Genomic DNA, 12841 nt, shown 5'->3' with positions numbered 1-12841 from the left:
AGGGCACATTCTGCATGGAGCACTAGGTGTTATGCACAAACAATGAATCATGGAACACTTCATCTAAAACTAATGATGTAATGTATGGGGATTAACATAAGAATAAAAAAAAATAAATTAAAAAAAATAAATAAATTCTAACTTTATAGTGAGTCCACATTGTCAAGGGAAATAAAGGACCTTTTCAAAACACTGAAACACATTGAGCAAAATGAAGCACATAGAAAAACAATTAAGAAAGCCTATATAGGGCGCCTGGGTGGCTCAGCTGGTTGGGCGACTGCCTTCGGCTCGGGTCATGATCCTCAAGTCCCTGGATCGAGTCCCGCATCGGGCTCCCTGCTCGGCGGGGAGTCTGCTTCTCCCTCTGACCCTCCCCCCTCTCATGTGCTCTCTCTCATTCTCTCTCTCTCAAATAAATAAATAAAATCTTAAAAAAAAAAAAAAAAGCCTATACAACTGGTAGTTTCATAGACAGCCTTGGGATGCCAACATTCTGTCTTACCTATTAGTAGACAGAGCATTGATAAACGAATACATGGCAGCACCATCTTTTGCACGAATAATAGCTTCCAGGTTTTCTTCAAGGACTTTTTTATTGTTTTGTACTCCTCTCAAAATCTTCTCAGCATCTTTCAAGATGGATCTTTTATTGGCTGTTTGAAGCTTAATGGAATTCTGTGGAAGATCAGCCATCCTTGACATAATCAGAGATTCTTTTGGCTTAAAAGAAAAAAAGGCAAAAATGTTACCATATAAAGTTCATATTAATTATTTTAATGCAAACAAGAGCTGTAACTATAGTTGGGGCCATACACTATGCCAATATATTCTAAGGACTCAATTTGTCAAACTGAAGAGCTATAAAACAGTACTGGGCTGATGGTAACTACACTTATTATGGTTAGCATTTCATAATGTATATTTGTTGAACCTCTATGTTGTACACCTGAAACGAATATAATATTGTATGTCAATTATACTTCAATTAAAAATGAAAATAAAAAAATAAAGTTAGCAATTAAGGTTTATTTCCATTTAGAAGTACTAATGTAAATGTTAAGTGAAATAGGGCTGGGAAGTCCACAGAAGTGCTGGGCAGTCCAGTGGCCAATAAAAGTTATTATATGGGAAAGAAAGCTAAAACAATATAAGAGCAAGTTGGCTCTAGGTAGGCATGGCAGACACTTTGGACTGGATAAACAGGGTCATTTACAGTTCTCTTTCCCCTTTTTCTCCTCTCCAATAGAAGCTGGAAAGCTAGCAGTGGCCAAGGAGCCATGAGTAGAGATCACTTAGTGAGGGCTTCTGGAAAAGTTTTGTAAAGAAAACAGACTAAGTTAACATCTCTTTTTCAGTACTTTGTCTTCATCTTTCTGTTTGCTTTCTGTCCTGATAACTTCTATATTACTCATCATCATCAATTTTAATATCCTGTTTCCACTTTACCTGGAGTATACCATTTGTTTCTTTCCTCTTTTGGCCAGGATCATGAAGAAAATCATCAGACCTCTGTACAGGCAATTTAGCTGCTCCTAGTTCTTCACAGGAAGGAAATCTTTGAGAGGATAAAGTGTCAATGCTATGAAAGATTTAAAAATAAAGTTTCCTAAATTGTCATAAATTGTGAACATTTGAATACATAAATCTGTGATACCTTCTTAGTTATACAGTACTAAATGGTATATTATTAAACTGTACAATGAAATTAATCAGTTAAGTGATTAAACATATCAAACACAGAAAATCACAAGATACAAAATTACTCTGACCAGACTGGTTTAGGCATAGTAGAAAAAGAGCAGAAAAAGGTTTTGCTTTGAAGAAGAGAACGTCCAGAAGCTCTTAGAAGGGTGGAATAAGACCTCTAAAAATCTACTCCTCCATAAGAGCAAAGAGAACACTAGCAAAAATGGTCAAAATCAGCTTTTTCAGAACTCTGGAAATGAAAGGTTACCAACAACTCAAGGAATATTTAATCAAGAAAATGACTGACTTTCAGTAAGAACAGCAAGCTTTATGCATTATTAATTTGCCTCACTCCAAGAACCCTTTCCCCAACTCTCTGGCAGCCTTGAAAATTAACAGCTTCACAACCCTTGTAGCTATGAAAACCAACAGCCTACCAACCACTCGAAAGGGCAGAACAGGTTTGGAGCTTCTCAGAAAGTCCCATTCACAGGGTTGCTCTTTATATGACCTGGCTTAGGGCTAGCTCAGTGAGAAACCCTAACTACAGGTCAATTTTTGAAAATAGCAGCAAGTGTTTAACATCTCAGCTGCCTGAGGTGGCTACAGCAGTTGAGGCAAACAAGAGGGATGCCAATAAACAAAAACTCAGGGGAATGGGATGTCCATGGTGGAACTTTGAAAATCCCTAACACATTACTGGGGATCTAGAATACCATGTGCATGTACAGGGCTCTGTGAATGCCCAAGCAAGATCTGAGAAAAGCCAATGTCTGGTTGACATTGAGGCTCTGTGCAAGTTAAGGTTAAGACAGACTTATAAAGTGCCAGAGCACTGAAGGTGTGCCCTAACACCACACACATGCAATCATGCACACGTGTGTGTGCACACACATGCGCACACACACACACAGCCCCTTGACACTCAGAGAGAGACTTACAGGTTCAAGGTAGTTAAGGAAGTCTCTTTCTAATCATTAGCAGACTTAGCTCACCAAACAGAGACCCACCACACATGACAAAGAACACACACCTTACAGAACTCCCCCAGGAAAGTCACTACACAAACAGCAACAACACACCCTAGGGGATGGAAGAATCTGATTTCCACAGTTGCCACACTGTATCATTTGAAATGTCCAATTTTCAATAAAAAGTTATGAGACACACAAAGAAACAAAAAAGTATAGCTAATACACAGGAAAAAGCATAGTCAATACAAACTGTGCTTGAGGAATTCCAAATATTGGACTTATTAGGCAAGGACTATAAATTAGCTATTACTAAAGGAAACTATGTTCAAAGAATTAAAAGAAAGCATAAGAATGAGGTCTCACCAAGTAAAGAATATCAATAAAGAGATAGAAACTATTTAAAATAAAGAAAATTTAAACAGAATTTCTGGAGTTGAAAAATACAATAACTGAAATGTAAACTTCAATAGAGGGGCTAAACAGCATACTTGAGTTGGCAGAAAAAAGAATCCATGAGCTTAAAGATAAATTATTGAGATTATCCCATCTGAGAAAGAGAAAAAAAAAGAATGAAGAAAAGTTAAGAGCCTCACAGATCTGTGAGATACCATTAAGAATACCAATAAACAACATAGTCCTAGGAGAAGAGAAAGGTTATTGTTCTATTTAACTATATAAAGAAATAGTGGCCAAAAAAGTCCAAAGTTTAATAAATATTAATCCACTCATCCAAGAAGCTCAAAAAACTTCCGGAGGATAAACTCAGAGAGAGCCACACCTAGATACATCATAGTCAAACTGTCAAATGCCTAAGATAAAGGTAGAATTTTGAAAGCAGAAAGAGAAAAATAACTCATCATATACAGGAATTCTTCAATAAGATTAACAGCTGATTTCTTATAAAAAAAACCACTGAATCTAGAAGGCAGTGCTGACATATTCAAAGTGCTGAAAAAAAAAAGGATGACAAGCAGGCGTGCCTGGGTGGTTCACTGACTTCAGCGTCTGCCTTCAGCTCAGGTCCTGATCCTGGGGTCCTGGGATGGAGCCCTGCATCAGACTCCCTGTTTAGCAGGGAGTCTGTTTCTCTCTCTCCCTTTGCCCCTCCCCCTGCTTGTATTTTCTCTCTCGCTCACTCTACTCTCTTTCTCTAATAAATAAATAAAATCTTAAAAAAAAAAACGACAAGCAAAAAAATTTTTTTAAAGATTACTTATTTGAGAGAGAGAGAGAAGCAGAGGAAGAGGAAGAGAATCTCCAGCAGACTCCATACTGAATGCAGAGCCTGACACAAGGCTCAATCAAGTAATCTATGTATATATATATACACACACACACAATGGAATATTGCTCAGCCATAAAAAAGAATGAAATCTTGCCATGTGCAACAACATGGATGGACCTAGAGGGTACTATGCTAAGTGAAATAAGTCAGACGGAGAAAGACAAATACCATATGATTTCACTTATATATGAAATCTAAAAAACACAACAAATGAACAAATAAAGCAGAAACAGACCCATCAATACAGGGAACAAACTGGTGGTTGCCAGAGGGGAGGGAGACAGGGGGATGGGCAAAAAGAGGTGAATGGGAGAGAAAGGTACAGGTTTCCACTTATGGAATGAATAGGCCATGCGGCTGAAAGGTACAGCTCAGGGAATGGAGTCAGTAGTCCCGTAGCAGCACTGTATGGTGATTGACTATAGTTACACTTGTGGTTAGGAGAGCATTACATATAGAGCTGCTGAATCACTGTTGTACACCTAAAACTCATGTTACATTGTGTTTCAACTATACTTAAAAAAAAAAAGTAAAGGATGAAATAAGACAGTTCTAGGTAAACAAAACAGAATTCATCACTAGCAGACCTACCCTGAAGGAAATACCAAAGGGAATCCCTCAGGGGTTGATGGAGGGAGGTGCATGGAGGATGCGCTAAATGGGTGGAGGATTAAGGAGGGCACTTGTTATGATGAGCACTGGGTGTTACATGTAAGGGATAAATCACTGAATTCTACTCCTGAAACCAGTATTACACTGTATGTTAACAACTAGAATTTAAATAAAAATATGGAAAAAAAAGAGGGGGGTCCCTCAAGGTCAAATAAAAGGATACTAGAAATTAACTTGAATACATATGAAAAAATAAAGAGTACTGGTAAAGTTTAGCTATATAGGTAAATATAAAAACAGTATAAAATACATTTTTGTTTATAACTCTTTTCTTCTCCTATCTGATTTAAAAGACAACTGCATATAGCATTAATTACCAAACCATATAGATGGGCTTATAATGTACACCAATGTAATATGTATTACAATAACAGCGGGAAGGAAAGGGAAGGGAAGAAGCTATATTGGAACAAAGTTTGTGAATCCTATTGAAATCAAATTGATATTAATCCAAACTAGATTGCTTGAAATTAAGATGTTAATTATAATCCCTAGGGCAATCACTCCGAAAACAAATCAGAAAGTATAGAAAAAGAAACAAGAAAATTAATGTCTACTTAATATAAAAGAAGACAATATAGAGAAATAGTGGAATTAAAAAATACCAAGACATATAGAAAACACATAGCAACAAGGCAGACATAAATCTTTTATCAGTAATTACGTTAAAAGCAAACGGCCTAAAACTGCAGTCTTCACATGAAAATACTAAAAATGTGGCTTCTTTTTAGTTTTTATTATCACAGTTTCCATGACATTCAAGACAAATAAAATTATCATGACCTAGATGTACTTGATTTTTTAAAAACTATGAATGTAAAATTTCAGGCATACACAAAAGTAGAAAGAACAGTATGATGAGCTCCAATACCCCTATTTACATTAATCATTAACTCATGGCTATCCTCATTTTATCCATACTCTCAAACCAGTTTCCTCTATCCTGCATTGGATTATTTTTGCAGCAAATCTCAAGTATCATTTCATCAGAAATAATCTGGGGGCTCCTGGGTGGCTTAGTCAGCTAAGCATCCAAGTCTTAATTTTGGCTCAGGTCAGGATCTCAGGGTCATGAGATGGAGCCCCTCTGTGGGATCCGTGCTGGGGGTGGAGCCTGCTTAAGATTCTCTCTCTCCCTCTGCCCGTCCCTTCCCCCACCTCAAGCACGCCTTCTATCTCTCTCTCTAAAAAAATAAATAAAAATAAAAATAAATAAACTGCATTCATTAGAATTAATCTGCATTTTGAGAAATTAAGATACATTCATTTTATAACTATAAGAAAGGGATAGATACATTAGCAGCAGAAAATAGTAAATCTAGGATAACTTTTTTTTTTTAAGATTTGATTTATTTCTTAGAGAGAGAGCACACAAGTGGTGGTGAGGGGCAGAGGGAGAGGAAGAAGCATATTCCCTCTGAGCAGGGAGCTAGATGCAGGGCTTGATCCCAGGACTCTGAGATCATGACCTGAGCTGAAGACGCTTAACCCACCAAGCCACCCAGATTGCCCTCTAAGGTAACTTTTAAAAGCAATGCTATAGATTTATCAAAATTCCTAAAGAAATTTTAGAAATATAAACAAAGTTCTTTTTTTTTTTTTAAGATTTATTTGAGAGAGATAGTGAGAGAGAGCACGAGTGGGGAGGAAGGGCATGGGGGGGGGAGGGAGGGAGGGAGAAAAAGTCTCCCAGCGGATGTGGAGCTCCATCCCAGGACCCTGGGATCATGACCTGAGCAGAAGGCAGACACTTAACTGACTGAGCCACCCAGGCACCCCTAAACAAAGCTCTTTTCAATATAGCTTTTATTCCAATCTCTTGTTTTTTACCTGTCTCTCTTCTCAGGATTCCATCCTATTTTTGACCTAGTTAGTAAGGTTTTATCTGAAGATTCACTTTTTCTTGTCAAAGAATCATGGTTATTCAAAATCTGTTCCAACAGTCTTACATTTCCTGCAATAAAAGAAATATAGTACCATTTTTCAAGTACTAATTCATTTCTTTTTTATATAATAGCTCACATATATTTGTACTTGATTAGCTTCTTAGGATGATTATCTATCTACTCAATTCAATCTAGAATGTAGGTTTTAAATATGCTCTTCAAATAAAATCAAATACTTATAACTCATGAAAACTACACTGGTAAAATTTTAGGCCTGAATTTATTTCCATCACATAAAAAAGGAATTTGATGAGAAATGTCATCATCACAAAGCCCAGTAAATTGCATGATTTTTATCAATAGTTAAAGGGAGGTTTGAGTGTTTCTTTACAGCAACTGTTAGTTAAATCTTCCCTTTAACCTCATCTTTAACGAGGTTACATAATAACTTTTATCTTTAGGTGAGGTTGGTTTATTAAACAGTTTAGTATCCTTAAAACTCTTTAAATGTATCCAAGACAAGACTCAAATGTATTTAAGTGATTCCAAGAATAAAAGCTTATATTTAACACTTTCACTTACTTTTACTACAAGGGCTTTAAGGGTCTATAACAAATTATTAGTTCAGGTCACTTATAAAAGTTCTTGTTCCCTATTAAATAGTTAATACTATAATACTTTTTCCAACTGAACACAGTAATAAATGTTAAATTTCTCTGAGTTTTACTATTGAAATTCACACCTAAAAACAATATAAGGAAACATGCTCTAAAATGATCAGCCTTACCTTTAGAAAAGCATTATTTTTTTAATAACAAAACTTGTTCATTAAAGGTTTAAGTAATAATCTATACAAAATAATCAGAATAATTGTAACTGTATACCTCTACCTCCTGCAAAGAATCTAAAGAAGGATTTGCCCAGTCAAGTATCTTTTTTTTTTTTGACAGAGAGACAGAGAGCACAAGCAGAGGGAGAGGGAGCAGCAGGCTCCCCGCTGAGCAGGGAGCCCGACGTGGGGCTCGATCCCAGGACTCCCGGATCGTGACCCGAGCCAAAGGCAGACACCCAACCGTACAAGCCACCCAGGCGCCCCACCAGTTAAGTATCATTTAAAGAAAAATACTAAAGATAGACATCCTACATGAGTTACTACTAGGCACATAAGAGAATAAGAAATCAGGAGTATGGAAATCTGTTCCTAATTTGAGGTAGGTCTAATAAAAGTAGTAGATGCTAGTTATGATTGCTTTATTACCTGTATGACCTGACATCTCCATATTTTCTTTTTCTTCTTTAGGATTTTCCCTCTTTGATATTTTATCATCCTTTGAAACAGGTATAGGAGCAAACCTGCGAGGTGCTGGTGTCTCCAAAGGAGATTTCTGTTTATCAAAACCCATATCTTCAACCTCTCCAGAAGGTGCTTTAATAGAAAATAAAGAAAATAAATTCAACTTATTTAAAAAAAAAACAAAAACTTTAATTTGTAGAGTGTTTCTCTTCCCCATATTTTAAAAATAAAACTAAAATTATATAGGCTATGCAAATTAAGAAGTACATAGAAATAACTCACTAGAAATCAAAATCTAGGCTATAAAAATTTTACACTTACAGCTAATAAACAAGAAAAAAAAACAATATGACAATACTCAGTGCTATTTAAGCTGTGGTGAAAATGGCATAGCCAGACACTACTCATGGTAATGAGAACTAATAAAACCATCTGGCACTAAGTATAGGAAGTCTTAAAATTTTTATATATTTTGATCTAGTAATCTCACTCTTGGGAATTTATCCTAAGGAAATAACCTAGAAGGAAGAAAACATTAAATATATGATTTTATCAGAGTATTGTTTATAAAGAAAAAACCCTAAAATCGCCTAAATGCCCAGCAACAGGAAAAGGTAAATTGTGACTATCCTTTCATCATTAAAAGTTAATATTATGGGGGCGCCTGGGTGGCTCAGTCGGTTAAGTGTCCAACTTCAGCTCAGGTCATGATCCCAGGGTCCTGGGATCGAGCCCCACATCTGCTCGAGGGAAGTCTGCTTCTCCCTCTGACTCCCCCCCACCTCACTTGTGCTTTCTCGCTCACTCTCTCTCTCTCAAATAAATAAAATCTTTAAAAAACTAATATTATGAAGATGATTATGTAAAACATGGGGAATACTTTTGATATGCTAGTAAAAAAGCAGTACAAAATTATATTTATGCTAAATTGCAGTATATAAAAATAATGTATGCCCAAGAAAAAGTATTGAAAAATAAACAGTTTAACCTGTTGAAGTTTAAATTTACTTATTTTTTCCTTTTATTTCTTTTACTGTCACTAAGACATACAAAGAAACCAATTCAATATATAACCAATAAAACATACATTTTTTTCCCTTAAAACTCAAGTCTAAAAAAAAAAATTATGAGCAAATAAATCTTCAGAACTAAGTATGAAATAAGTGTCCACTTCTATTGAAAGCATATGGCTAGGTCATACTGAACCCTGAGTTGGGGCTGTAGCTCTGACAAACCCACCCTCAAGTCAGGTAACCTGGAGCAGGCAAGTCATAACCTTCCTGTGCTTCATCTTCCTCGATTTCAACTTAAAAATTGACTCATGCCACTTTCACAACAGTTTTGTAAGGACCACTCATTTGTGGAAAAACATAAAGCAATTTACAAGTATAAGGACTCTTCAATATGTCTGTAATACAACAATGGTCTAACAAATCAAATGTTGGGGATATTGTACTACATGGATCTGTATATCATTAAAGGGATAGCCCTTGATTTTCATTGATTCATTCAATAATTTGGAAACACATTTATTCATTTGTGGGGTTTTTTTTTTTTTTACCTTTTTTTTTTTAAAAGTAGGCTACACACTCAGCATGGAGTCCAATGTGGCACTTGAACTCACAACCCTGAGATCAAGACCTGAGCTGAGATCAAGAGTCAGACGCTCAACTGACTGAGTCACCAGGAACCCCATTTATTCATTTATTTTAAATTCCAGAAGTTTAATTCAAATACACTATGCATTCCTTTGTTATTATAAATAAAGATTTTTAAAATTCTATTAAATTGGCAAACTTACATTACTAACTAAAAATAATTAGAAATAGTTTATTACTGTACTCAGGTCATTTCACTCCTCACAGAATCAAGAAAAATGGAAAATACAGTTTGTCAGAGATGTGGAAAACTGATTACAAACACTGATACTAGATGAGTAAAGTTTTTCTAAACTTGTAAGTGTGTCTGACAATTTATGAAGGTTATTTATTAAAACCATAAAGTAGGACATGATCCCTAACTAGACTGGACTAGTTTTGAAATGACCTAAAAATTACTTAACCTAAAAGAACTAATTTTATAAAACAAAAACTTAGTCTTCTTCTACCTAGTAAACAAGTTTTTGGCTGACATATTGTAAAGAAAATTCATAGCTAACATTTTTCATTCACGGAGCACTACACATTTTTACCTTGTTTGGAAGCAAATGTGTTCTGTGAAGATAGATCACTGCTACCAAGATTAGAAAAGTCTGGTTTTCCAGAATACTTTTCCATCACTCTAGAAGGGGGCGTAGCAACAGGCTGAAAACTACTGGTCTTGAGCGCAGCACTAATGAAATGAGTCTGGAAGACATACAATTATTTTATTAATTTCAAATATCATTTGAAAGAGTTCTTATCTCATGAAGTTTATTAGAGGACTTGAAAACAACATGTTAGATTTAATAAACAATAAAATACATACATTACATGTAACTATCCATTGTAGCAGTCTGCCACTGGGTTAAGCCTGGCTCTGTGGTGTGACCTTGATCATTTGATTTAGCCATTCTAAACCTCGGTTTCTTCCTTTCTACTTCAGAGATGGTTGGGGACCAGTGAGGCATGCTAGGAGATGGCCAAAAGGAAGGGGCCCTAGTCCTAGATCTCTACTTCAACCAGATAATTTCAAACCAGAACTCCTCTTTTATATCCTGGGTGATTTCGTTTGAAGGAAAGGGTTAAAAAACATTGCTAAGAGGCACTCAGATTTGTGAGTGCTAAATGAGAGCTAAAATGACAACAATTTTCAGCACTATTAATAAAATATCTGGAATGTAAATTTATCTTACCTAATAAAACTGATTTCAAAAGAGTCTTATATGAGGTAAAGGAAAACCTAAAAATATTTAGTTTTACATAAGTCTTAAAAATGTGTAGAGGGGGCGCCTGGGTGGCTCAGATGGTTGAGCGTCTGCCTTCGGCTCAGGTCATGATCCTAGGGTCCTGGGATCGAGTCCTGTATCGGGCTCCCTGCTAGGCGGGGAGCCTGCTTCTCCCTCTGCCTCTGCCTCTGCCTCTCTCTCACTCTCTCTCTTTCTCTGACTCTCATGAATAAATAAATAAAACATTTAAAAAAAAAATGTGTAGATATCTCTCTACATAAAACAGATGGGCCAGACTCAACAAATTTCATTTCATTAAGCATTTATTGAACTACTAATATACCTAATATGTCACTAAAGCTTCAACTTTCCCTGTAATTATAAGCATTATAAATAAGATGTCTGCATTAGAAAAGATTCCTTTCTTCCAAACTCAGAAAGTCAATGAATGATGGGTTTATTTATGAAAAAAATGGATAAATGGCAGGCAGGCATAGATCTAGGACAAGTACGACCCTCTCCTTAAGAAATCAATGTGCTTTTCAAATGTGTCATCTCCTCTTACCCTGAAGAAAAAAATAAAATGTTTTCTAGGTAAAGAAATCAAGGCTCAGAAAAGGGCAGTTATTTGTAGACTGGGACCAGCACTTTGACAGACCCACTCCTAGCTTCTCACAAGATACCATGCTGCACACTCAATTTCAGTTGTGCATGGAGTACTTACTAAAACCTTACTTTGTATGGCCATATCATTCCAATAAAAATACTATCTTCAACCACATGGAAAGCTCAAGCCAAGTTCTATTAAGAAGCTTTGAGAATTACAGTATATTAAGTGTTCACTCTGTGATAACATACTGAGCTATAATAAACTTATTTTTGTTTATTCTTCTGAATGTTATATTTTAATTTTTTAAAGTTTTAAAGCTGCACATTAATTAGGAAAAAAATAAAAGTAAATTAAAACCAATGCATTTATAATGCCGGTCATTCACTCATTCAAAAAAAAAAAAAAAAAAAAGTATACTGAGTATCTGAGTGCTGACTACTATCCCAGGACTTGGAAATTCCAAAATAAATAAACTATACTACCAGTTCCTTCTGAAGAGAACTCTTCTTTTTATAATAGCCCAGTGCATCATATTCAAAAGGCAATTAAAGATGTTAATGCTTTTCATTAATTAAACACAGGAGCACTATGTATACCAAATGGTTCTTATCTCATCAGAATCATTAGAGCTTTTTATTCCCAGGTCCCATCTCAGACCTGCTGTCTGAATCTCTGAGAGGTACAAGCATGTGTATTTTTATAAGGCTCTTCATGTGATTGTGATGCACATTCTCAGGCTAACAACCACTGATGTAGCAAGTCACTGCAATGCAATATTAGCCCTTTCAAAATGGTATGAACAGAAATACCACAAAAGAAGGAAAAGCCAACTCCATGGGAATGTCTTATAGAACTAGTGATATTTGAACTAGAATGTGCAGAGAGAGGTCTCCACATGGAGAGGAAGAGTAATGAACTCAAAAATCATTATTTAAGAATGAAAACTGTTACAATGTAATGAGCAATTGCAATTATCAATGAGTATTAGCTTAGGGATCCAAGTGATAAAAGACCATGGGATGTGCTGGCTTTATTATAGATACCTGAATATCTATTTGTTGCTGTTGTAATTTTTCAAGATTCCTAATGTGCTGCTCCATAAACACATTCATTTGCTTTTCATGATCATGACAATGTAGTTTCTCATGTTTATTCTGAATGCTTGTTTGCTGCTCTGTAACACGTTGTAACTGTTTATCAGCCTCCTGTAACTTATTGAGTAATTCTGTAACAGAATTGACTTTTGCTTCCAAATCACTCTGCACCTAAAACAATAAAATACCAGAAGACATCAAAAATATGTTCAATTACTACAAAGGTTGTTTAAAGTGACTGATAATAAAAATGATCAAATTAAATTTTTTACTCTCTAAATCTCTGATGATTTTATACTTTTTAGAATCACAGAAATAAAAAGCAGAAGATAGTTAGCCTTAAGTAGATTTTTTTCTCTCATTAATAACACATTTGCAACAAAGAATTGTTCTAATGCCAGAAATAAAATGCTTAAATGGTAATTAAAAAGAAGTAAATAACAGGAAACAAACTGAAGGTTGCTGGAGTGG

General features: G+C 35.5%; 1 protein-coding gene across 2 annotated transcripts; it reads right to left on the bottom strand.

Moving 5' to 3' along the window:
* Nucleotides 1-486: 486 nt before the first annotated feature.
* Nucleotides 487-12628, bottom strand: LOC145719035 (protein TALPID3-like). Of its 2 annotated transcripts, none has more exons than XM_081810556.1 (6): nucleotides 12320-12628; nucleotides 9992-10145; nucleotides 7765-7932; nucleotides 6451-6574; nucleotides 1450-1558; nucleotides 487-723 (listed from the first exon to the last, which is right to left on the bottom strand). In XM_081810556.1, exons 1-6 carry the CDS (start codon nucleotides 12386-12388, stop codon nucleotides 502-504), a joined length of 846 nt encoding a protein of 281 aa, XP_081666682.1. In that variant the 5' UTR covers nucleotides 12389-12628; the 3' UTR covers nucleotides 487-501. The 2 variants fall into 2 exon arrangements, with proteins under 2 accessions (XP_081666682.1, XP_081666681.1); XM_081810555.1 differs by having other exon boundaries at nucleotides 1450-1582; nucleotides 12320-12626.
* Between the last annotated feature and the right edge of the window lie 213 nt (nucleotides 12629-12841).

Source organism: Leptonychotes weddellii, unplaced genomic scaffold, assembly GCF_054177405.1.
Source record: "Leptonychotes weddellii isolate Sample4059 unplaced genomic scaffold, ASM5417740v2 HiC_scaffold_2877, whole genome shotgun sequence".
Taxonomy (NCBI): domain Eukaryota; kingdom Metazoa; phylum Chordata; class Mammalia; order Carnivora; family Phocidae; genus Leptonychotes; species Leptonychotes weddellii.
The sequence above is the reverse complement of the archived record's forward strand: the minus strand, read 5'-3'. Positions and strand labels throughout refer to the sequence as shown.

Excerpts from the sequence above, each read along its gene's own strand:
- LOC145719035 (XM_081810555.1), bottom strand. The coding sequence starts at position 12,388 with ATGAATGTGTTTATGGAGCAGCACATTAGGAATCTTGAAAAATTACAA. Across the intron at positions 7,933-9,991 it reads CACATTTGCTTCCAAACAAG|CACCTTCTGGAGAGGTTGAA; the intron begins GTAAAAATGTGT and ends TTTCTATTAAAG. Across the intron at positions 1,583-6,450 it reads AATCCTGAGAAGAGAGACAG|CATTGACACTTTATCCTCTC; the intron begins GTAAAAAACAAG and ends AATCTTTCATAG.